This window comes from Haliaeetus albicilla, chromosome 14 (genome assembly GCF_947461875.1).
Source record: "Haliaeetus albicilla chromosome 14, bHalAlb1.1, whole genome shotgun sequence".
Taxonomy (NCBI): Eukaryota; Metazoa; Chordata; class Aves; order Accipitriformes; family Accipitridae; genus Haliaeetus; species Haliaeetus albicilla.
In genome coordinates, this window is record NC_091496.1 from 13237249 (window position 1) to 13261912 (window position 24664).

Here is a 24664-nt window from a genome sequence, read left to right on the forward strand (position 1 = left end):
TAAGTAATGGTCAGCAAACTTTAATAAGCAAAACAAGCTAGTTAAAGAAGGGAAATATTCTGGGGCTTCATGGATATTTCTGTGAAGAAGACATCAAATTTCATCAAGTGTAACATACTGTGTTGTATCTGACAACAGGGGATTAAGTTCAGCCGTCCAGGAAGTCCCCTCCAGACCTATGTTCCTAAATTTGTCAGTTAAATGCAAGAGCCTTAAGTAAAGCAGAGGTAATTGTAAGACAGTTTGACAAATTTGGTTGCTGTCTGTATTCTCTAACATTCTTTGACTCAATGCTGAATTTGGGTGTTGGCTGCTGGACAGCAGAATCTGTTCTTGTGATGGTGTAGATGTTTGAGATGTAGGACAGGGTATTTATTGTCTACTCTACTAGGTATCTATCAAACCTGCCACTTCACCTGGAAAGTCTCATTTATATACCTTTTCCATAGACCAGCCCTCCTGGTCTCCCTCATCCCTGAACAGTCTCAAGTAAGATAGGGTTAGTAGGACATGCGTAGAGTTTGTACAGGCTAGTGAGGAAGATGAAATTGGGGAGACCACTCCACAGTGAGGACGCTGAAGTACAGAGATGTTCAGCCTGGAGAAGAGAAGTCTCAGGGGGATCTCATCAATGTCTATAAATACCTGAAGGGACAAAGCCAAGCTCTATCCAGTGGTGCCCAGTGGCAGGACCAGAGGGAATGGACACAAACTGAAACACAGGAAGTTCCCTCTGAACCTCAGGAAACACTTTTTCACTGTGAGGGTGGCTGAGCACTGGCACAGGTTGCCCAGAGCAGTGGTGGAGTCTCCACGCTTGGAGATACTGAAAAGCTGGACATGGGCCTGGGCAACCTGCCATAGGTGGCCCTGCTTGAGCAGGGGAGGTGGGCCAGATAACCTTCAGAGGTCCCTGCCAACCTCAACCATTCTGTGGTTCTGTAAGCAAGCTCCAGTCATTTTAGTAGGTTTAATTCTAAAAGCCAAGCAAAGTTTGATGCTTAATATAAATGTTCTGCATAACTTCAAAGATACCCACTCACTGTGAAACTGTGATTTCTGGAGGCAGGCTATGGCTTGCTCAGAAAATCAGGCAGAAATTATAAAGGGGTTCGCTATTATGCTTGTCCATATGCACCCATTATTATTAGAAGCAGCAGGAGAGAACAGGCAGAAAAGATGCTACAGAAATGTTTCAGGAAGTTTTCCTAAATTAGAGAGGTTTTGAACTTTGCATTAGCATGGCACTGGCTCTGTAATGCTCTTAACTTATCTCTCTCTTCCTACCAAATGCTGGGTACTTCTCTCTGTGTCAGCAGTGAGGAACTCTCAGCCTGGAAAATGAGTTAGATTTGGAGAAACTCCTACAGTCCAGAGATTTATTTGAAGGATTTTTGAAATTAACCCCTTTTATTCCTCCTTCATGTCTCATGATCTGAAACTCTCTTTCTTCCCATTTTAACACCACCGTAGCTATTTTTTTTTGAGTTTAAATTAGTACCTCATGCCTTTTTCCCCATCCCTCAACCTTCAGCCGTATGTTCTCCATATGACAGTACAGCATTATGGGTCCCAAACGGTTCAGCTGTGAGTGAGTTACAACTTCAGTGTCCCTAGACATTCTATTCATGTTATACCTCAGAAACCATAAAGACCTTTAAAAATGTTGCTTCAGAAAATGCTGAAGAATTTTCTGCTGTCTTGTGAGGGATAGTGCAGGGCCATATATTCTTACCCAAGACCTTCTAATGCTGTTTTGCCTGTTTAGTGACTAGGGAAAGGGGCTACTTGGCCTGCATGTTTCCTGACCGCACTCCATGTGCGCAAGCTAATTCCTTTTCAGTGGAGACCTATGTAATGTCAACAAGTTTATCTGATTTTCTGATTTATGAAAAACATATTGGTTTAAGTTTTATATCATAGCTAATCCTGTACAAATGCATAAAGTGAAGGGGTGAAAACAGACAATGATTTACTTGCCCAACACAATAAATGCATTATTCCTTTTGCACCCTGCTTAAGTATTGCAAGAGAGGATGAACAGATTGGTCTCCTCCCACCACATATCTGCATTGCCAGCACTCAGGGAACTAAAGACTGCATGGATTAAAAAGTTACAAGGGTACTATTAAGGCAAAAGCTACTGAAACAGGAACATGCATTGAAGAGGTCTCAGTTGAACAGTATCAGTCCTGTTATGAGCAATGTCAGCCTCACTGCTAATGCGGAAGCCAGGCATGAGAATGCAGGTAAGATCTTTCTATACCAGGGCATGAGCAAATCACAATGAATTGCAGCCATTGCCATGATAATTTAGTACAGTACATTCTTTTTCTCTTTTAAATCTTGAGTTTTGAAAACTGTTTTACTCTCAGCTGCTTGAGACAGAAGCATTGGAGTTCTTTCAGCACTGACTATGAAGTGACCTTACTGCTTTTGCTTATAGTTTGAAATCTATTTATGATGCACTTTTAAGGCAGTATTTCCAGCTCCTAAGGTTTCTGTGAATAATAATCGCAAACATTTAAACAAACTCTCTTAGCATTTTTTCCCTAGACATCATGTGAAGAAATCTTTCTCTGAATCACAATTTGTCCATATGCAGTTAATTACCATCAGGCTGTTAAACAGGCTGATCGTGTGGGAATTGACCATTTCGTTTTCACGTAGAAACAGCCTTTGCCTTTTGTTGTCATAGAGAAACAGCCCTTGCACTGGCATCTTGATGATGCTCTTTTTTCCTCAGTTTGCTTGATTAGATCTTTTGATTGAAGTACTTGAAAGACATCATTTCATAAATACACTTGAAGCAATTCCACACAGACCACCTCATCCTCCCTAAATCATTCTCATTTTATTGCTGAATTTTCAAATACCATTAAAAAACATTACGTTATGATAGGCCAATTGTTGAACTGTATACCTTGTAGACACCTCACAGTGCTGTCTGTATAAATGATTTCTTGTTCCTAATTAATGGTAGGATAATATGATCTTCACTTAGAAAAATACTTTAACTTGTGGAGTTCTTTAACTAAACATCCTTCTCCTTTGTTATAAAGATGCAAACTGTTTTATTAAAGTGGAAATTGACTGGGGCTCATCAAACTATTCTGAATATCGTTTATACTGATTACTCATTTTTATTTTAATATGCACCTTAACAGTGCCATAAAAAAATTATTTATGGCTACAAATATATAGATCCATTCTAACAACAAGAAAAAACTTGAACTTATTTCTGAACTTTTTAGTAACAGAAGTTGGTTGGTGCATGAGCAATATGGAGATCCATAAATAGCCTGTTGACTCAAAGTATTCTGCTTTCATATATGCTCTGACTGGTAGCTCTGTACTATATGTGAGACAAGAGCTGGAGGTAAAGGTAGTATCTTTATTTGACCAGCTGGTTTAGCTGGAAATATTAAACTGATTTTCAGACATTTGCCTAGATTTTTCTAATAAAAAACTATTATACCTACCTAAAAAATTTGTCCTGTCATTGTCCTTGAACCATCATGGCTACAACAAAATGCCACTAAACATCTCAGTGATATGCAAGATACAGTTTAGTTCATGCCTAGAATAGGAAATGACTGTAGTAGTCCTGGATGTCTGATGGCAAGTAATGACATTTAATAGGAAACTGTCAATATCATGATCAATGGAAAAAGTATTTCCTTATGCACATGCATGCACTGTCTTGCATCCCTATTCATTGATTTTTTTAGTCCAGGAGTGCTTACTATTTCCTTTCTTTTTCCTTTTACCTCTTCACCAAACAATGGTATTTCCTGATAACCAACCCTCCAAATAAACTTCTGTTGTATCTTATTAAAAAGTAATCTGTGGACTACACTGAAAAGAGCTGAAAAAATAGGGAAGAAAGGTTAAGAAGAGGTGTATGTCTGGACCCAGCTTAATTGTCCAGCTGTGAGCTTCCACAGAAAAGAAATAGTACTGTCATTGTCTATTTGTATTACATTTGCTGGCAGCCAAACTTTACTTTTTCGTCTCCATTATTTGAGTTAGTATGGTGATCTAATTTATTTTATTTTTTAGTAGAGTTCTATCTCATAAAAAAAAAATTTTGCACTGCATGCACAGTAACTGAAGTTGTCTCATGTTGTCACTGTTTTTTCTTCTCTTTCTAGGTGATGTCATTGTCTATATTAATGAAGTTTGTGTCCTTGGACATACCCACGCAGATGTAGTCAAACTCTTCCAGTCTGTTCCTATTGGTCAGAGTGTCAACTTGGTGCTATGTCGTGGATACCCTTTGCCCTTTGATCCTGAAGATCCTGCCAACAGCATGGTGCCACCCCTTGCAGTAATGGAGAGGCCTCCGGTAGTGGTAAATGGAAGACATAACTATGAAACTTATTTGGAATACATTTCTAGGACTTCTCAGTCTGTTCCAGACGTAACAGATCGACCACCACACTCCTTGCACTCCATTCCAGCAGATAGTCAGCTTGATAGCACATTCCCACCACCTGCCCATGATGATAATGTATCAATGGCTTCTTCTGGGGCCACCCAAGCTGAACTCATGACCTTAACCATTGTGAAAGGGGCCCAGGGCTTTGGCTTCACTATAGCAGACAGTCCTACAGGACAGAGGGTGAAGCAAATTCTAGACATTCAGGGATGTCCTGGTTTGTGTGAAGGTGACCTCATTGTTGAGATCAACCAGCAGAATGTACAGAACCTGAGCCATGCAGAAGTAGTGGATATACTTAAAGAATGTCCTGTTGGAGGTGAAACTTCTTTGATTATCCATAGAGGAGGTAAGTTTGGAAAGTCTGTACAATTACGAAAATGTGTGTAAAAGGTTCTAAACCATAAGACATACATATATTCACTACATCCTTGTGTGCTAGATTGGAAATTAATTTCCATGTTGTGGGAGGTAACACCATTGGTTCTGGAAAAGTGTGTCTTGAATTAAGTATCCTAGGCAAAATCTAACAGTTTGTCCTACATTCCTTTTTGTGTTTTGAGTGTCAATGGTCCCACCTCTGTACAAGGGTCAAACTAGAGCAGTTCCAGACCTTTCACCCCATAATAGTTTGTATGGTGTCTGCAGCAAACTCTCATAGTCCCAAAGCAGTGCTGCAAGTTTTAGATATAATTATATATATTGACTCATTAAGGTAGATCAAAATCAGAACAATCTATGAGCTCTTTACAAGGTTACTGGTTTTGATAAACCATTTCGCCTCCTTTTCCTTCATTGTAAAAGTATTGTACAACAGTTGTTTTGCTTTTCTCTTGACAACAAAGATCCATAGTGTATTTTTCTCTGTTTTAAAAAAATAGCTTCCAGCAACTTAGATTTGCTGACCAGCCTGACACAGTAAGCTTGAATATACACTGCTGGAAGGGGAGAGCCAAGACTTATCTGTAAGGAAGCAATAAGAACAGAAGAGTCTTAATACCTTGACAGCGATAAGTAATTTCATAGCTTTTAATATTTTAGCCAAACAAATTTTCTTCAATGGTTTGAGATAAGCATCCATCACAATTTACTATTATCTGAAGTGAATAATGATTGAATTTCTTTAATTAAAGATCTTTGTTCCTCTAAAGGCATTCATATGTCACTGAATGTACGTTACTCTGTGGTTCAAAAGAAAAAAAAAAAGAACTCTATACAAAAATACTAATTACTGTCCTTCTGAAAAGTAGAGGTTGGGAAGTGAAGCTTTAGTGTTTGCACATGCCAAATGTTTGTCATTAGAAAACCTACTAATCCTTAGAACAAGGAATATAGTAACATTTTATGAAATTACAGAAATAATAAACATAAAGTAATTTAAATATCTGGAGATTCACATAGTCAAGAAAGTATTTTTCATATCTATATTTAAAAGAACTATTTATAAGAGACAGAATCTGACATTTCTTTGGAATGAAACCAAATTGAGAGTAATAAGTAACGGCCAATCGGTGTCACTATGGTATATGAACTTGGAGAAAGTTAATTGTTGCAGAGGTCCTATATTAGTTGGTATTAAATCTGGCTTTATTTAACATCCATTAAGAATCTGGAACAGTGGAGTAAGCAACATTTTTTTCTGAAGATGCTGACAAATTAGGGAGAATTGCATAGCAAAAGAAGAGTATAAAGGGGATTAGAAGGGCTAGTGTAACCCCAAAAGATGGGATTTTATTTTGAAAAATGTAAGCTAATCCCCCTCTAGAGGAAAACAATTCAGAACACCAATCTTCGGAGAGAAGTGGAGTGTGAAATCCAGTGTGCTGAACAAGCCTGAGTAATAATAGACAGCAAAATAGATATTTCAGCAATCAGTGCAGGACAGTAGCAAAAAAACCCTGAAACAGCAACATACTCAAGCCCATGAGGATAATTCCTTTCTTTCAAGAGAATTTCTTCTTCAAGCATCAATTCATGATCAAAACCCGTTGATCAACATGATAGTTTAACAAGTTCTGGTATATTAACAGAGCCGTGGTTATTTTCTACATATCACTGTGGCAGTTAGGAGATACTGCACTGAGCTCAACCTTCAATAAAAGCAGTATAAATTTAGACCATCTTATCTTTTGTCAGGCCAAACACTGAGGTACAGATAGTTACCCTTGCTCAGCTGACACAAAATACTGGATCCAAATGCAGTAACATGTTCCTGAGTCTTAACCCTCTGTTGCTGGGGCAGGGGGTGGTTGGTTGCTTTAGGGAATGCAGAGAAGAGAAAGAAAGCGTGTTTTGTTCATGGTAAGACAATGACTAAAGCAACTGTTTGGAAGTACTACAGAGTGATTAAACTTCATGGAACAATACAGAACCAATGAAAGTTTACTACCAGAAATTTCTGTATGTCAGAAATAAGGAATATACCTTAATGTAAAGTTGCTTGACTCTAAAGAAAAGGATCGTTTGAGTGATTCAAAAGAAGTGAAAAAATACAGAGTATGAGACAAACCTACTCTACCTGAGATGGCTAAATCATAGCTTAACAGAAATATGAGAACTGTTTTAAGGTGACAACCTGGTTTTTTTTCATAAGTTCATAGGAAAAGGGAATTCATGTGACCAAATATACATCTATAATGCAGGTAATTATATCTATGCTAGTCATCATGCCTCCTTTTATAGTCCCTGGGCAGAAATGGGCCTTTCTAGGGTACATTTCATGTCATTCCAATGTAGATGTTTCAAACAAGTCAGGTGTACCCTAAAAGTATATATTCTGCTTGAGTAACTACAAAGGGAATCGAGGATGTCTGGTTCAGATATACGTGTCTACCCCACATGTTATGAATAGGAAACAGATTATAAGATGTGGTCATGTGAGATAATCTGAATAGAAAAGAAAATTTTAGTACTTAGAGAAACCTGCTATGATTCTAAAATATTTAGCCTGTGACAATAGTGAAGCAAGGCATACTTTCTCCTTACTCGTGGATCCAATTTTTATTTTTATTATCTCCAATGTATAATGACACTTGAATAATACCATCCTTTTCCACCATTATCCTATGCATCCTGTCTTTAGCGTCTCATTTTTAAGATTAAGACCAAAGTACTATTCCTGCCTGTGGAAGAGGAAGGCTGTGTTTTGCATAAGGTTGTGTGTTGCCTTGTAATGTATTCTGTCTCTGATATGAATATGGCCTGACTGCATAGTTCACTGTGGCAAATCCATTTTTGTAGGTAAGAAGTGACTTAATTTCTCTCTCTCATCCAGCAATCTTATCTACCTTGCAGACAAGAAATGGATTGACATTGGCTGAAATATATTCTCACTATAGGAAAAAAGCATCTTATGCAGGAAAAAATGCTCTCTTGTACGCATATAGTATGCATGCTACAGCATTTAAAAAGCCATTGTCCCTCAAGCTGAGGATGTCAACAGCCAGAGTATGCAGGGGAGGGAAAGGTCTGCATGTTTCAGAAAGGTGGAGGGAATAGCAGTACTCAGTTTTAAAAAGGCCACTAAAGAAAACTGAACCAACACCAGACAGAGACTTGTCATGGGTTACAATCCAGCTGGAGGAAGTCCCACTGAATTTGTAGTGTACTCATTTTAAAATTTCTAAAGCAGAAGTAGTAATTTACCTGCTAGTTTAACAAAACAAAACAAAAATCATGGAAGTAATACCATTGTATATTTAAGAAAATAATGAGCAGCACTTGTTTAGATGACAACTATGATACTCTATCACTAGAGATCTTAAAATCTGCTGTTTATTAGTCAGGTTCTTTGCTAAACACAGATGCGCTGCTTAGTTCGGTTTCTTTGCATCTGTTTTAGCTGACCAGCCATATAGTTTCCATTGATTACTATAAGCTGACAGGATTGCTGATACTGAAAAAAAAATGAAATTAAAGGGAAAGATGGTGGAAAAGTGTTGCTTAAAAAAAAAAAAAAGGATTCATCCTTCACACTTCATCCTCATCTTCTGCAGCAGTTTGCATTGAGTATAGGCTGCTGAAATAGTGTGGAGGAACTCCCAAAAATCAGTCTTTCTGAATTTGGATAAAGCAGAAATTCTGCATTAGTCCAGAACTACTGAAAAACAGCACTTAGTGGTTGAAGCAGTATGTACCAAAATTATGTAGAGCAAAATATTCACTAATTAGGATATCAAAAATTGGTTTTGGCATGTTCTACCAAATAAGCTATCCAGGTACCTGACATATGCCATCTCTTTTGGAAAGTATCTTTGAAATATATGAACCTATAAACAGTAGGCCAGCCCCAGAAGTGTTCCTGTCTGAAAAAAAAAAGGACAATATTCAAATGTAGATCCATAAAGACTATGTCTTAAATACCATTGTTAAGGAAATCTGAAGTCAATCCAGGACTGATTCATGAAGATATGGCAACTCCTAAACAAGTGCTGTGAGTAAAACATTAAAACTAAATGCAAAAAGTGGGAGCCTGACAAAGTTCCTACATCAGATGGCTATTTTATAATGGTGGAATCCAAACAGGCTCTGAGAAACTGAGGCTGTGAGTACGAGATGGAGAGAACTGATGCACTGTCCATACTGGTTAATTGTTAGCCCACTCCTGGCATGGGACTGGAATAAGCCAGCAGCCAGTTTCACCCTAACATGATATGGGAGACAGTGTGGGCCACACACAATGCAGAAACAGTCAAGATGAGGAGGGAGAATTTAACTATGTAGATGTAAACTGAGAATGAAAGGATGGCTGAGTATCTTTCTCAGATTTTGTATAAACCCCAGTAGAAGTTTATAACTGCTGAAGGCTGCTAACAGATACCAGTACACCACATGAATCATTTCCAAAACAGCCAGAAATTTCACAGAAAAAACATCTCTGCATATTCTAGTGAATAAGCCTAGCCCCTCAAAATGAGCAAGAATGGCTCATTCCTTCAGTGGAAGGAATGCTACACGCTCGGTGCGCTTTGCATGGACTGATCTCAGATTTATCTCTCTACCACAGAGATGAAAATTTTCTTTGTCCAGGCTTGCTATAAGATGTCTTTCAGTTCCTCTGGTCAGGAAAGCTCATACTCTTTTTTTCTCCAAGTTGTTCTCTCCCCTGGGAAAGCTGCACAAGATAAAGCTGCAGGCAGCACCATCCCCCTGCTGACAGTAGTCTGGCCCAGGCAGTTCTGATCTCCCGGTTCCACAACCTCAGCCCACCACTGAGGTCTCTAGAGCTTTGACTCTCCTTCTGCAGTTCTTCATTCAAAATATTAAGAGAGTACCTGGTGCAAACTGGAGACCCTGTATCTTCTGGCTTGCTCATCCCCGATTCAGGACTTTCTAGTCAACAGTCCTGAGGGTTTGAAGAAATGAAATTGTTAGGAGAATGGTGTACGGTTTTGATTTGGGACTTATGGAGGTTTTTTATCATCCTACTCTTGTACATCCCTGAGTCATTGGTGATTTTTTCCCTTCCAATCACTTCCTGAACGAACCCAGTCTTGGTTTAGTTGCTTCTTATGGGTACTCTGAATTAATAGCAGAGTGTTCGTGCATACTTTGTTCATGAAGGTGTGCTTCTTTCTGTTGTTTCTGACAAGAGATATTGGGAGATACAAGGTCTGACAGCTCTCCTGCTTCCTGCTATACTTTCTCCTCTCCAGACAGTTAGTCCAACTGTACATTTGCTCCTGATCCCTTTTCTCCCATTTCTTGAGAGTATTCTAATGTTCAGAGGAACTTTGATCCATTTGGCAACATGGTGCATTTTTAGCCCTGCTGTATTCTTAAATGGCACGTATATCTTGTGTTTGTGAGTTTAAGGGACATTTGATCCCACAAAGGGAATGTAAATCATGTGAACTGTTGATACCTAGAGGTCAATGACATAAACTCCTTCTGTCCAACATGCTGCTAAAACATTCTCTTTCAATTTTCTCTTTCCAACTTACCACACTGTTTTGCCTTGCCATCCCTCTATGAAGTGCTCTTTTGTTCCTGGGTCTGTCTGCTTTAAAACCGATAGAAAACAAAGGTTCGTAGCTGACCTTTTTCTTTTCCATCTCAAAGTTATGAGCTTTTATATGACATCATAAATTCAACAGTTTCCTCAGCATGAGTTGTCTGTAAATGTATTCTTCTCATGCTGGCTTTTGAGCTGTTTGAATTCTTTGCTCATTTTTGTTGCTGTTCTTAGCTAGTAATGCCAGAAATACTTAATGATCAAAAATATTGTGAGTCATGCTACATTGTCCACTTCACTGACTTTGCTGTTAGATGTCATGTTGCCCTTTTCCCCACCGCCAGCCTTGGCCACTTGTCCCTTCCTACCTTCCCTATGTAGAAATCAGTATTTTGTGCAAGATAGTTTCATAACAGCCTTGTGAGAGGGCCAGTTGTCTTTCCTATGTTAATTCTGGAAATAAAATCTCTGAGAGATTTTTAGAAACTACTGTTACCATGCAAGAAATACTGCTGTTATATTACCATAACTCCTGGAAGGACTGCTTTCCAGATTCATTTTTACAAGGCATGTCTCATCTTACAGAGTATCATATTTTTAGCTGTGAGATATGTACTCTTCTACTAACCTTCAAATTATTGACATCCTTTTTGTCCTACACATTGAGACTGTTTTATACGTTGGATTAACTTGAAATATTTTTTAAGCATCTTGTTGTACTCATCTGGTATAAAATCTATTTTAATAAATATTTTACATGTTGTAGCAGGTAAACTAAAAAATAAGTTACATATATAGCTTAGTTTATGAAGGGATTCAATCTAAATCTTGTTAGTAAGAGAAATGGTAACCTCTCAGTAGCACAGGGAATGACAAATTTGAACAGAGGGAGTCATGGCAGGAGACCTAAAATTATCCTAAAACCTAAGTTATCCTAAAATTCACACTAATGAGACTTTCATATCTTTCCTTGTATAGCTCTGAGTAGCAGTGAAACAGTGTGCAATTGCTTCCATATTTCTGAATAAAAGAAAAAGAAACCATAGACCTCCTTAATGAATATGGATTCTTGAAAAAATAGACATCAATAATAGTTAGTAGCTATTATACTGTATTAATGGAAGTACTATTAATTGCATTGCATTTCAAAGTGGTAGTGTTATGGTTTTGCTGCTTCTTTCTTATTAATGTTTGTGCACTGTGCGGTACATTTGTGGATAATTTTGCAAAGCATTAGATAAATCTTTCTTACATATATTGCATAGAAGGTTTTTAATGACTATCAGCAAGCATTTTGTTTCAAAAGTACTTTTATTATTGGTGAAACTGTTTTGTAATGTAGGCTTATATGGTCTGTATTAAATTTGAACAGTCCTTCTATTAAAATTTATGGGGGCACTTCTCCTAGGGATGTGTGTGCCTAACTCTTGTTGGCTTTAAGAGGAGTTAGTTTGCACACTGGAGAAATAGGTCCCTTTAGAAGACCTTTTAGCAAAAGGAAATACAAGTGTGTAGACATAGATTCTCATCATTGCGTGTTACAAAGAGGTAACTACCATTGCTCCAGTGGCTATTTTGCCATTAAATTCTTAAGCCCGAGATGAGGCTACATACAGTAAGCAGTCAGACGTTATCATTATTAGGTCTACAGAGAGACTTGCCGTGCACCTAAGTTTTGTGCAGAGCTGCAGGAACTCTGCCTTCAGGACAGGCAACTACTTGTCTCTGTTGAGGAGTGCAGGGCACGTTTGTGTCTGGTAGCTGCAGCCCATGTCACTGCTAGAACCCAAGAGCTCTCTTGGCAGCACTGCAGACTGATTTCAGTCTTACTGATATTAGTGAATGAAATAATACTAATTGAAGGAACAGGGTTTTGTGAAAACAGACTTTTTGGCTAGCCCACACTGGAATCTGGCCAGGCCAGAGAAGTTTCTCCTGTGTTCTTGCAAGCAGTATTATCAGAACACTAACCAGGTTACCTTGGACTGTATATCTCAGTGAAAAATGGCATCTTTTGAAGCCAAATACCTCCCGAGCATGGTACATGGGAGAACCTACTGCAATACTGGGGCATGAAGAAACTCACTTTTTTCCTAATTGCCCGTAGTCTAGGCTCTGAGTGAATCTAGCCTTCCTCAGAGGAGATCGGGGAGATCTCAGCCTAAGGAGGGAGAACTGCAGAGCTGGACTCTAAAAGTACCATACAACCTGTGCTTGTGTACTGAGGCATGTCTAAAGTTTAGTCTAAATGTGTTGAACAATGTTTCTGTTGGTTCAGTATAATGTAATGTCCTATTAAAAACATTTGTTGGGTTTCCAAATCTGTTGTCAAAGTACATTGTGTAGACATTGTGACGTGGTGATTTGTAATACAGTGCAATATTTTATAGTAATAAAGTAAGCTCATACACTATGAAACAAGTGAGTACATTATCTATTGTGCTACAGACATGAGACACAGCACTGCAGAGATGGGAAAGTGTGATTTTCAGGCACTTCCTAAACCACCTACAAGAGCCACAAAACTCTCTTGGCTCCTACAGTTTGCCGATCCAGTAAAAATGCAGAAACTAAATTAGTCCTCTAGATGAGGTATTTATCCCTGTACAATTCTTTAAGTAATTTTCTTTTACATTCTTAAAAAAGGGAAGGAAGGCTTTAACAATGGCTACAATTGCCCTCTATGAGTAATGCTCAACTTTTAAATTTTTTTATAAACCAAGAGCATACATTTATTAAATACAACATTGCCCTTCTCAGGAAGACTTTGGGTGACTCATAATTCAAACGCAATCGAAACCAACACCAGGATACATACACCTTTGCTGTGTCACCTTCAGATTACAGTACAAAAAAGGACATGGAAGCCAAAGCTGTCAGGCACAAACTCTGAAAGTTGACTCCCAAGTGTGTCAAAACAGATTTCTAAAAGAAATAAATTGCTTTCCAAAGCCAGATTTGTCATAACTTGGAACAGTATTTCAGTGTATAAGAAACATACTGTGCAGTTTTCCTGTTTGGTAAATGAGAAAAATCTTGACGTTTATTTATTTTGTACCTTTTATTACCAAGAGCTAAAAAAGACAAGCTTTCTGTGCACATATTCCTAGGGTCACTGTATTTTTAGTGTATATTTCAGTTAGGTGCAAATTATATTTAATGGACTTTTTAGAGTATTTTTTTCTCTAATGTAAGCATTTTTTATTGCATTTCGTGTGTTCTAGATAAAGAACTTCTAAAGATCCTGTGATAATTAGAAAAAGATGAATGAATTAGAAAAATGCATGAATAAAGGCACAGACTCCAACCCTTTGAATGAGAAAATATTTTAATGATCTTTAAATTAATTCTATCAATTAATTTCCATTTCCACAATGAGTTGGTTTTTTCCCTAGCAGAAAGTTTGCTAATATGTTAGAAGGATAAATGATGATGATAGCAATAATAATAATAGAGTTTTTCTTGAAGAATAAAAAAAATCATTAAGTAATACTTCAGGGATAAGTTAGCATCATAGAAAAGTTTTGCTGATTATGGGAAATACCGCAGTATTATCTGCATATATGTTAATAGCTTAACTAAACACATTTGTCAATACAAAGTCAACATCTTTTTCTTACTATCAATGTGAAATAATTTCTGTATTTTAAACTACTTGTTCTCAATAAATGTGATTATTTTAGGCATCTGGGGCCAAGCAGTGCCTCTCTACTGCAGTATAAACACTATCATATCTCTGAAGTAGTGCAGAAGACACCTTAATCTGTTCCTTAAGGAAAAAAAAGGAATGACCAGTAGAGACACTTGTTCCTTTTTATTTTGTAAATATGATCCTAGTGGGATAGTGCATCAGAAGACCCAGCTGCTCTTTTGCATAGCTCTTAAGCCTCACGCTATTTAACATGTAATATTCTCAGGAATAAGTATCAGGAACTACTGAAAGAAGATGAAAAGATTCTGGCAGAGTAATTCAACTGTGTAACCAAAATGAATGATGATTACATCAATGAGAGGTCCTAGAGCAGTCCAGAGAGAAGTATGGGGAAAAGAAAAGTCCACAGGGCTTTGATCTGTGGCCAGTGAGAGCCAACAAATGTGGTAGAGCCCAAGACAGTCACTCCATCCAATTTCTGCCCTTCTTCACTAGCTTTTTCCATCTTTTACCCAGGTCCTTCCTCAGTCTGTATGTTTATTGCTTGTCATTCTAGCTCCATTTTTCCTTCATTCAAGCAATTCAGAGAAGCTGTCATTCTTGAATGTCAGCCCAGACTTTGAACTTAGCCTTGCTTTGAGCAGGAGGTTGGACTAGATGAACTCCAACTGTCCCTTCCAACCTAAACACTTGTATTATTCTCTGGTTCTCCATCTTTCTCATGTTTGGGGGCCCACGGTGCTAAAAGAGAGGGTCTCTGTCTGAATGTAATAAATCACCATCTGGATAATTTTAAACTTCTTCCACAGTACTTCTCAGAGAGAAAGAGAAGTTCTTTAATCTTGCCTTCTTATTACACCATATTAAATATAAATATTTATATAAAACAAATATATATTTCTTTATATATGAAAGTTCTTTAGAAATCAATGGAAACAGAAAGAATGAAGACATGCTTTTTTATTTCAGCTTGCCAGATGTGTTCACTGATATTGCATACACAGCAAATTATTCTCACACTATAATTGAAAAATAATGCAGTGTTTATTTATTTATTATATAGCATTCCTGAGACACCTCAATGGCTTGTGAGGTTGGCTCTAAAATAGGAACAGCTAGATAGTCTGATCTGGCTAACATTTACTACATGGACATCAACCGCAATGATTATTTCTACTAAGGTTAATCTTAATTAAGCAAGAGTTTTATCTTGTAACTTGTTCACTGTACACCAGACTTTCAACTCTATCAAGCTCTGTATCCTAATAGAAGCACATTAGGATGCATTGTACTAAAAGAAGAACCAGCCATATACAGTTTCAGTCAAAATGGCCCTTTTAAAACAGTCATCTCATGTTAATTAATTGTGAATGTATATTTTTACAGGTCCTTAAAGGCAAAGAAGCTGAAACTAGTTTACATGCTACATACTTCAGCCTGTCTTCCTAGGCTTGCCTTGCAACACACACAGCCCCGTTGACCTCAGCTGTTGTCATCAGGGATCCTGTGTAGACAGCTACAGGGCATCCTTCCTCATCTGAGCTGGGCAGCAAGCAGGGATCCCTGTATGATGAGGAAAGCAAGCACCTCTATGGTGCCATTCAGCTACTGTAAATATCTAAAGTAGCTGAAATGAATAGTATTCTGAAAGAGTCTATTCTTCCCTGTTGCTTATTAAAGTTTTTAAAAACTCACCTACCAAAGTTTCATATTTAAATTACTACTCACATTTGGTCAGATGAATCCCAACTTAACTGTAAAAGTTAGATTTCTACACTACACTAGTCAACATAGTTACCCCTGCAGTCAGTGGTGGAAAACAGGCACCTGAAGAGGATGACTTACGTTATTTTATTCAGTCATTGCTTAAGCAGCTTGTTCGCTGAGGTTGCTGGTCATGCTCCACTGATTACAGAGAACTCTGGCTGAGGACCTTAGCTGACCAGCCAGCCAGGCAAGGGTGCATGAGATGAGTCCTGCCCACACACCAGAGGCAAGCATAGAGCAATTGAAAGTATTAAAAAAACCTTGTACTATCTCAAAAGTTGGAATCTGTCTCATGCACTATAGCTAAATCTGGAATCCCATTTATGCTACCACAGAAAGTAATTTGGATTTCTTTATGAAAGGGAAGTTATACATGTGGGCTTGCAGAGACCAGATTATTTCAGATTAAGTATATTAATATCTTTATTAGTATTACAAGTTTGATTATAAAATTTAATTTTTTTATATAATGGACTTTTGTAAGGCTTTATGTGCAACAACCCCACTCCTTATTTAAAAATGGAAACAGGTAAAATTAGTATGGTTTACACTGAATTGAAAAATTGGTTAACTGATTGATCTTTTAACATAATTATAAGTAGGAAATGAGTGAGGGAGTTTATTTTTAATGAGATTCCTCTAGGATAAGTTATTGGCTTTTGACTGTATTACACTTTTTATGAAGATCCTGTAGAAAACATAAAATCAATACTGATAAATTCTGCAGATGGCAGAGAGATCGGTCCATGTCATTGGACAGATGACACACTATTGATAAAGAGCTATGTGGAATACTTAATAAATTAAGCATCAGCAAACAGGAAGCATTTTTATGCAGTCAGTGTAACTTAATTCCTGAAACACATAGCAAAGAATGCAGCCCAAACTTGCCAAAGTGCTATTGAATCATTATGGATAATCAGCTGAGCGTAACATCACAATGAAAATGGCAAATTCAGCATGATTACTTAAAATAAAAGTTATTGTTTGTATATTTTTCTCAGTAAGATGGCATGAGTAAACTGTTTTATTGCATTTATTATGAATGTTAACAAAATCAATGAGATCCTGTTGCAGTTCGGTTTTCCCTGCTTCTTAAGTTCTTACTGTTTTTCTATCTTTTTTTCCATTTTTCACGTTTACTTCAAAGTTATTACATGACACTTCCATATACTATGTAAAGATCAAGACTCTTGCAGGAGTCCTATCTAAGTAAAATTTCTATCATTGTTAGTAATGACCTGAAATGTGGGATTTCTTAGGATTTTCCATCAGTTCTTCATTAGCAAAAGTAATGGCTGATTCAATTGTCCATGTACAAGGTGGATGGAAAGATGTTTCCTTAATACCCAGATCCTATAATATGTCTCATTTCCTGTACAGACAATTAAGCATATAATTTCAGAATTTATTTCCTGTGAGGAATCTTGCAAGCAGTTGTTCACTAAAACCTTGTAGAAATGGAAGAAAAGGAACTGGCTTGGGAAAAGTTGTCTAAAACAGAGCTGAAAGGATAGAAACCAGATAGTGAAGAATTAGGTATTCAGAAAAGATGTTTTGGGTCATGTAAACAGTTCTCTAAGGAGTCATGTTGTAGGATGATCCTTTTTTTCAGCAGAGAGGAAGCACAGGCCATGACCTACAACACTCTGGGTACCAAAGTCTACTAGCTATAAAACTGCTTGAAAGACATTTATGGTTAACATGAGAATCTATTTGCTCAACACAGCCACAACCGTCCTCTCTGTCAAGTAGATAATAGTCTGATGGAGAGCATCTATTTGGTTTCTTCCAAGTGTGTATGCTACGTTCCTTCCTCTGAGAAGTACCTGGGTCAGGCAGGTCCTCCTGCAGTGAAGACAGATGGCTTCTCCCTGGGGTAGTCCTCATGGAGAGACGTTCCCAATGGCTGTGGGATCTGAGCAAGTGGAAGAGGACTCAGGGCAGGGAGCTGGAGATCTGCAGCCTAATCCAGGAACCTGCTGAGAAGAGCAAGCAGCAGACACATAGGCCTCAGAGGGAATGGGATGAAAATCTTCTGGGGACTGGCACGGAGTATACAGAGCTTGTTGCAACTCAAGAAGTCATTGATTTCACTGGAAACAAGGACCGGTAATGTAGGGACATAGCGAGCAGGGCAAGATGTTCAGAAACCCCTTTTGCTTCTATATTCTCCAGCTAAACATTTTATATAGCCATGGTTTAACTCCAGCTGGCAACTAAGCACCACGCAGCTGCTCCTTCGCTCCCCCGCAGTGGGATGGAGGACAGAATCAGAAAAAAAAGAAGTAAAACACATGGGTTGAGATAAAGACAGTTTAATAGGACAGAAGAGGAATAAAATAACAATAATGGTAACAATAATAATAATAATGAAATTAGAATATACAAAACAAGTGATGCACAATGCAATTGCTCACCACTCACTGACCGATGCCCAGTTAGTTCCTGAGCAGCGATCTGCCGCTGGCCAGCTTTCCCCCTGGTTTATATACTGGGCATGACATAATATGGTATGGAATACCCCTTTGGCCACTTTGGGTCAGCTGTCCTGGCTGTGTCCCCTCCCAACTCCTTGTGCCCCTCCAGCCTTCTTGCTGGCTGGGCATCAGAAGGTGAAAAATCCTTGACTTGGTATAAACACTACTTAGCAACAACTGAAAACATCTGTGTGTTATCAACATTCTTCTCATACTAAATCCAAAACATAACACTATACCAGCTACTAGAAAGAAAATTAACTCTCTCCCAGCCAAAACCAGGACAATATATACATATCTAAGCCTTTCGAGCTGTCCATAAGAAGGAGTCTAGGCAGATCTAGCTTAAATCTTTGGCTAACCTTGGATTCCATCTCAGGTGGGAAGGAAACACCAAATCAAAACCAGCTACATTGCCACAAAATAAAACGTAATTTCTTCACCGACATCCCAGGTTGGCATATGCTGCATACAGCGAATCGAAGGCTTGAATGCTGGAACTAAGGACTGATGATGCTTCTCCTCCTGAGCTGTAACCCTGACATCATTTCTGTGGCTATTTAAATGTGACTTAGTAATGAAGAAACAAAATTACACAGAAATTCTAGGAACTTCAGAGATTTTTACAAAAGGCAAAAGTCCTATTACACCAGTTTTACAATTTGGGGTGATAAAACACAAAGATAATATGTCATTGTAATTATGAGGTCAGAATAAGAGCCCCAAATGGAAATATACTGCTACCATTTTTGCTTTTGCTACTTAAAACTCCGAAGGTTATATTTGGAAAAATACACAGATCTCAAAGAATAATAGAAATAGAAATTAGAAAATAGTGGTTTAGAATGGAATATAATAAGTAAGAAAACATTTTTTTTCTGTATTGGAAATAATGTTGCAAATTAAACCCAACAAATTTAGAAAAGAAAAATTAATGCCTCTGAAATTTTGCAGGTGGAGGATCAAACCCAGTCTCTAGAGAGTGAGTGTTAATTCTGAAGTATTCACAAGCTTTTTTTTTTTTTTTCTCCTGTATGAGAGATAAAGGACTGCAGTGTAACAAGATACGTATTTTTGTCTTTAAATCAAAATGCAACTATTGCAGAGTGCTGGTGTAGAAGTTGCAATTAAGTTGCATTTCTAATTCATTCATACTAGGAAAGGGATGAATAAAAATTCATTACTTGTGTTTGTGCACAGTGGTACCCACTTTTATTCATTAATATGTGATAGCTACTTGCACACTGGTTTTTTCAGTTCTCGTTAACAGTAAATAATCTTTACCAGATTAAGGAGAATTATAGATGTTTATCATGTCTCCCATTTAAGGTCTTTCTTTGTATAGCAGAACACACAACTTTCAGAACATTCTTCATGGAATAGCTGTTCAGTGGAGGATCTGAAGATATTTTTGTTTGCTTTCTGTTGTATATTTGTTAATATTTTCAAATTGCAGCAATAATTTCTGAATAATTAAATTCTGAGTAGCTGGACATACAGTTTTGTTGAAACTAGAATGGGTTTGTAATTGGTTTCCTCTAGCCTATGAAATGTTAAGTTTAAAACGCCGCTTACCAAGATTGAGTTCTAGACCTTTTAAAAAAATTCACCAAAGAGAACATCCACTGAGAAATAGATCAACTTAGTCTGGAACTGTCAATTGCCTGATAGATCAAAAACTTGCTTATGGTATTAGAAAAAAAGGCCTGTTTATAATAGGATAAATTACTTAAGGCTCCATGTTATCAGGAATATCTAATATTTAGTGCTCGCTAAATATTAGATGGTGCTGCTAAATATTACATGGTGGGTAGGTACTTCATCTAGAACTTAACCAGCAATTTCATCTGAGATCTGCTTCATTTATTTTTTTACCAGTTAAGTGTTCAATACATTCTGGAAACGCAGCTGCCTTTCACAAAAATGGCTTTAGTGAATCACTATTCACCAATGAAAACTCCCTTTGTCAGAAGAGCACTCACAAGCTCTAATTCGTATCAACCTTTTCCTTCCTCTTCCCCTGAATTAGACCATTTGTTGTTGATACCTGTGGCATGAATTATACCTTTTAAATTAGCTCGTAAGAGCTAAAGCCATGGGCATATTCCCCTACAAACTATTTCCTATCCTATCTGATTGGGATTATACACCAGCAAAACTGTATGGTGACTGGGTAAAGAGCATACAGATCTCCCTTTAGTGTCTTTATATTTACCTATTCTTTGGGGAACCCTATGGAAAAAGTATATATCACATCTGATTTGATGGCCATCACTGATTATTTGTACTGTTCATCCAGATTCCTTCCGCCAGCTATGGCCTTCAAGCATAAATTCATAGTTTTTGTTCTGTGATCATATGGGCATACTGAGGTATACAGGTATACTGAGGAAGAAGAAGAAGTTTTACAGATCCAAAGGCTACATCCAAGTTTCCTTTCTTATGCAGTAAGTTCTGATTTTAAAAAAGGAGGGACATACATGCTAGGTACCCTGGCAAGTCTTTCTAGAAATGCTAATTTTTAAGCTTCGGCCAGCTGTGAGGTCCACAAGATGCTTCACGGTTGTCAGCACCATAATCTTCTCTGTTTAACTTGTCATGTTTATGTACTGTTCCAATTTTCTCGGTATTGAGGGGTTATTTCCATTATGTTAGACATGTCGTCTAAATCTCAACAGTCTGAAATCAATTTATGTTCCTCTGAGAGACAAAGCACTGTCACAGGAAAAAAAATTACCTATTCACAGTTTTTCTTGCTTTTCCTGTAATACATTCATTTAATACTTATCACTTCCCAACTATCTTGTCAGGATGCTTTATCAGTATCATTTTTTAGTCTTCTGTTCATTACCTTTTTAAAGTACTGCGCAGGACTACATGTGACCAGCACACAATCTAAACATCATAAAATTCACATCAATACTGTTCCTCTCTCATTAGACTTAAGGACACAGGCCTTCTTTATGTTAATTGCTCATCTCCAACCCTTCAGGAATTCAGAAAAATGTGACATTTCTCAACTTTTTTTTGCAAGCCAGGTCATCTTGATCGATTTATCATGCTTTGTACTCTTTAGTGCTCTGTACTGCAATAGTTTCATGCACATCAATCATTATTTCTCTCTCAATTTTTTTTCTTTCAGGCTCCCATTGTCTTATGCTAAATCTTCTGAATTTCATGTCATTTTAACCATTATAATTTAGATCACTGCAAAGCTTTTACTAATTCAGCTTTGTTCTTCTTGGTAACTAAGTTGAATACTGAGAATTACCTCCTGACTGGGTGAACATGAAAGCAGAGAGGTTTATCTCTACTAGGTACCTGTCAGTGTGGACAGTATCAAACCTTCAGCAGCTCAAAGCAAAGTGAATTACCTAGAGGTTCAACCAGGGAACTAAGAGTTTAGAAATTCACTGTTCACAGTTTTGTTACTCCTCAGACATCAGCCTTCCAGGAACATCCCTTGCTGAATATTCCGCTTTCCTACACTAAATAATATACTTTCACAGCTAAGACTCAACCATGTAGAACTTGAATGTTGTGATAAGTTTTGTTTCTCCTATAGTGCTTTCTTTCACAGTCTCCCACTGTTTCTCAATCTTTCTGTTCTACCTGAATCCCTACAACCAAGAATAAACTGGTCTGTCAAGCTGGTGTGAAGGAGCAGGAAATTGGAAAGAAATTGTTACTTTGAATAACATCTGGATCCAAAGAATCAAATAAGTATGCTATTGCTTATTCCAGCTTCCACCACTGTGGCCAAGTGGCATGATTACCTTTTCATTATGTTGCCATCAAGTGTTTATCATTCCACCATGTGGTATGAAAATAAGCCAATTATAGTTAACACACCTGAGCTCCTGACATTTCCCATTGTCACAGAAGAGATTTCAAAGGCAAATCAATAAAATTCAGAACCATGCTGACAGCTTAATGCATATTAAACACAAAATTCTGAAGTTACTACAATGTAATTTAATAATGACAGAAAGGCAGTCAGGTGAAACCAGCAGGCTCTCTCGGTCTCTGTAATTTAACTTATTTGTTGCTTTATGATGAACTTTTGTCCATTGCTCCCAAACCTCAGAAAAACCAGGAGGAGTGAGACTCTGAGCTCAGCTCTGAGCTCACTAACAGACATCCAGGACCATCTGACATGCACTGGGGTATCAAGAAATCTTCACTGGAGTGGCAAAGTCAGTGGGAGACTCAAGATTGTCCAGGATGACAACTGAAGCTCTGAAGCCTCCCATAGATTCTGCGTCTTATCTGCCAATCCAGCACAGATTTCTGAGTAACATAAGGTATGGCACCCTTGATACTAGGGTGATACCTATGGTTGTGCATCTGCATTAAGTTCCTAATTCACAGACTACGACATCAAAATTTAGTTGTCTGAATATCAGTGTCTACATTTGGCACAGATATCTATGTGTCCATTATAATTGATGGGGGCTTCAGTAAAATGCATAAATGTAGGCATCCTATGCTAATTGAGATGCCCTTGGGTATTCCACTTCACCTTCCACCTATAGGTCCTTTGTCACAGCTGGCAATGTCATGAGGATATATAGCCCAACCCAAAAGACACTAGATGGTGATGCAACTGAGCTGATATCTGGAAAACTACTCAGTACAAACAACAGAGTTCAGACAGTTTTTCAGGTCACTGCGAGGTTGCCATCTCTGGTTAGCTGAAATCTTTCTAGACTCAGTTCTCGGCTGTTCAACCTCGGTTGCATGGTTCAGCACTACTTCCGATGTGCTGGTTTTCTGTCTGCCATTAGAGCAGAGCATTGCATTGCAAGGTCTCCCATTCAGAAATAGTCATGGACACCAAGGGCATTTCCCTACATTTATCTGTTTTTATTCTTTTATTAGGGAGTTTTCTGATCACTGTTTCAGGGATAGGATTAGCTGGTTTTCAAATCAGGATCTGGACACAGGGAGGGAAATCCTGGGAACAAGGAGGAGAAGTCTGTGAGAGTTTGGGAACAGGCATCTGAAGAAGGGGGTAGCTGAGAGAAAACATGGATGCAATGAAGGAATTTAGAAGAGAAGGAACTGGCAGCATAGGTGCCAACAGTAAATATCTGGTGACTCCTTTTCATCTATGCCTTAATATGAAGCTTACATATAAGCAAAGGAATGGATTTATTATTGAATATTTTTTCCCTCGCACTTGCTGAAGACTTTTTGTGAATGTATTTTCATGAAAAAGACTTTAGGACACTGTGTACAACTTATGCACCATTTACATTTTAACAGAAAACATCGGGAACATGCTTTGATATTCATCAAAGTGACATGCCATAAGGTAAACTGAGATTTCTCTAATGTGCTTAGAAAGTGTAGAAATTTAAATGGGAGCAGGCTCTAAACACATGAAGGAGCAGAGACACTGGCATAGTTAGGCAGATTTTCTGACTATCAGAGAGCTCTGAAAATATGATGCAGTATTCCTGAGAAGTTAGTTCTGAAGCTTAAATTAACTTTCAGTAGAGCCAGGCTGAGTTGTCAGACATGTTCTTAGCAAGCATACAGAGTCTTTATGGGTATGGGAACACTCGCAGGGCCTTCTAGAAGCAGCAGTCATGAGCTGTCAGGACTCCGAAGACTCAATTTATATTCTAAATTATGTTGCTGATTCAGTGTGTGTGACATACACCATATTTTTTCACCTTGCTGTGTCTGCTCTGCTCAGGGCGGGGGTGTGTGCAACAATATGTTTGCCCAAGACAGTGCATTACTTGCATTACTAGCTCTTGCAGTATTAGAGCAGTACAGTAGAGAGTGTAATCCCTAGCCTGGACACATGAGCTAGTGAAACTGATTTTAGCAGCAGTCATTGGACAACATACATAAGCAAAACTGAAGATTCTTCAGGGAAAATTTCCTTCTGCCAAGAAGAAAGGTTCTTTTTCTTGTCTGTACAGAAAAATAACCTTGACCTTTTCAAGGTGTTGCCAGAGTTTACAACCTGTGAGCAAATTTCTGAGATCTCTTTCTCCACTCATCATGTGTTAGTACCTGGGTACATAGACTTTTGCTAACTGGGTTAGTATTTACATAAAATACATATATTATAGACCTCAGTGAGGAAAATAACAGTTCATCCAGTTCTACTTGCAGTTGCAAATCATAATGGATTTGGACCTAAGGATTTGAGCTTCTAGTAGGAACTTCTATAATAAAAGGCAAGAGATGAGAGTCTTCCTCCATTCCATAGGATACCTTTTTCTACTCCAGGTCAAGTTGTCCCAGTAAAATCTGTTCTGAATTGTACTGTAGCAGCATTTTCTCTATTCTGAGACATGGCTGTCCTTCAGATAATATGGTTTGCTATCAACAAGGAAATAAATCTGTAACAG

At 37.9% G+C, this 24664-nt stretch overlaps 1 protein-coding gene across 6 annotated transcripts in view; it reads left to right on the forward strand.

Annotated features, from left to right (window-relative positions):
- The window catches only part of MAGI2 (membrane associated guanylate kinase, WW and PDZ domain containing 2), a 760905-nt gene that overhangs the window by 634337 nt on the left and 101904 nt on the right, over window positions 1-24664 (forward strand). For all 6 annotated transcript variants that reach the window (XM_069801726.1, XM_069801727.1, XM_069801731.1 and 3 more), the window contains one exon: window positions 4155-4790. In XM_069801726.1, coding sequence (XP_069657827.1) covers window positions 4155-4790 — 636 coding nt within the window. The remainder of the gene's footprint in view (window positions 1-4154; window positions 4791-24664) is intronic.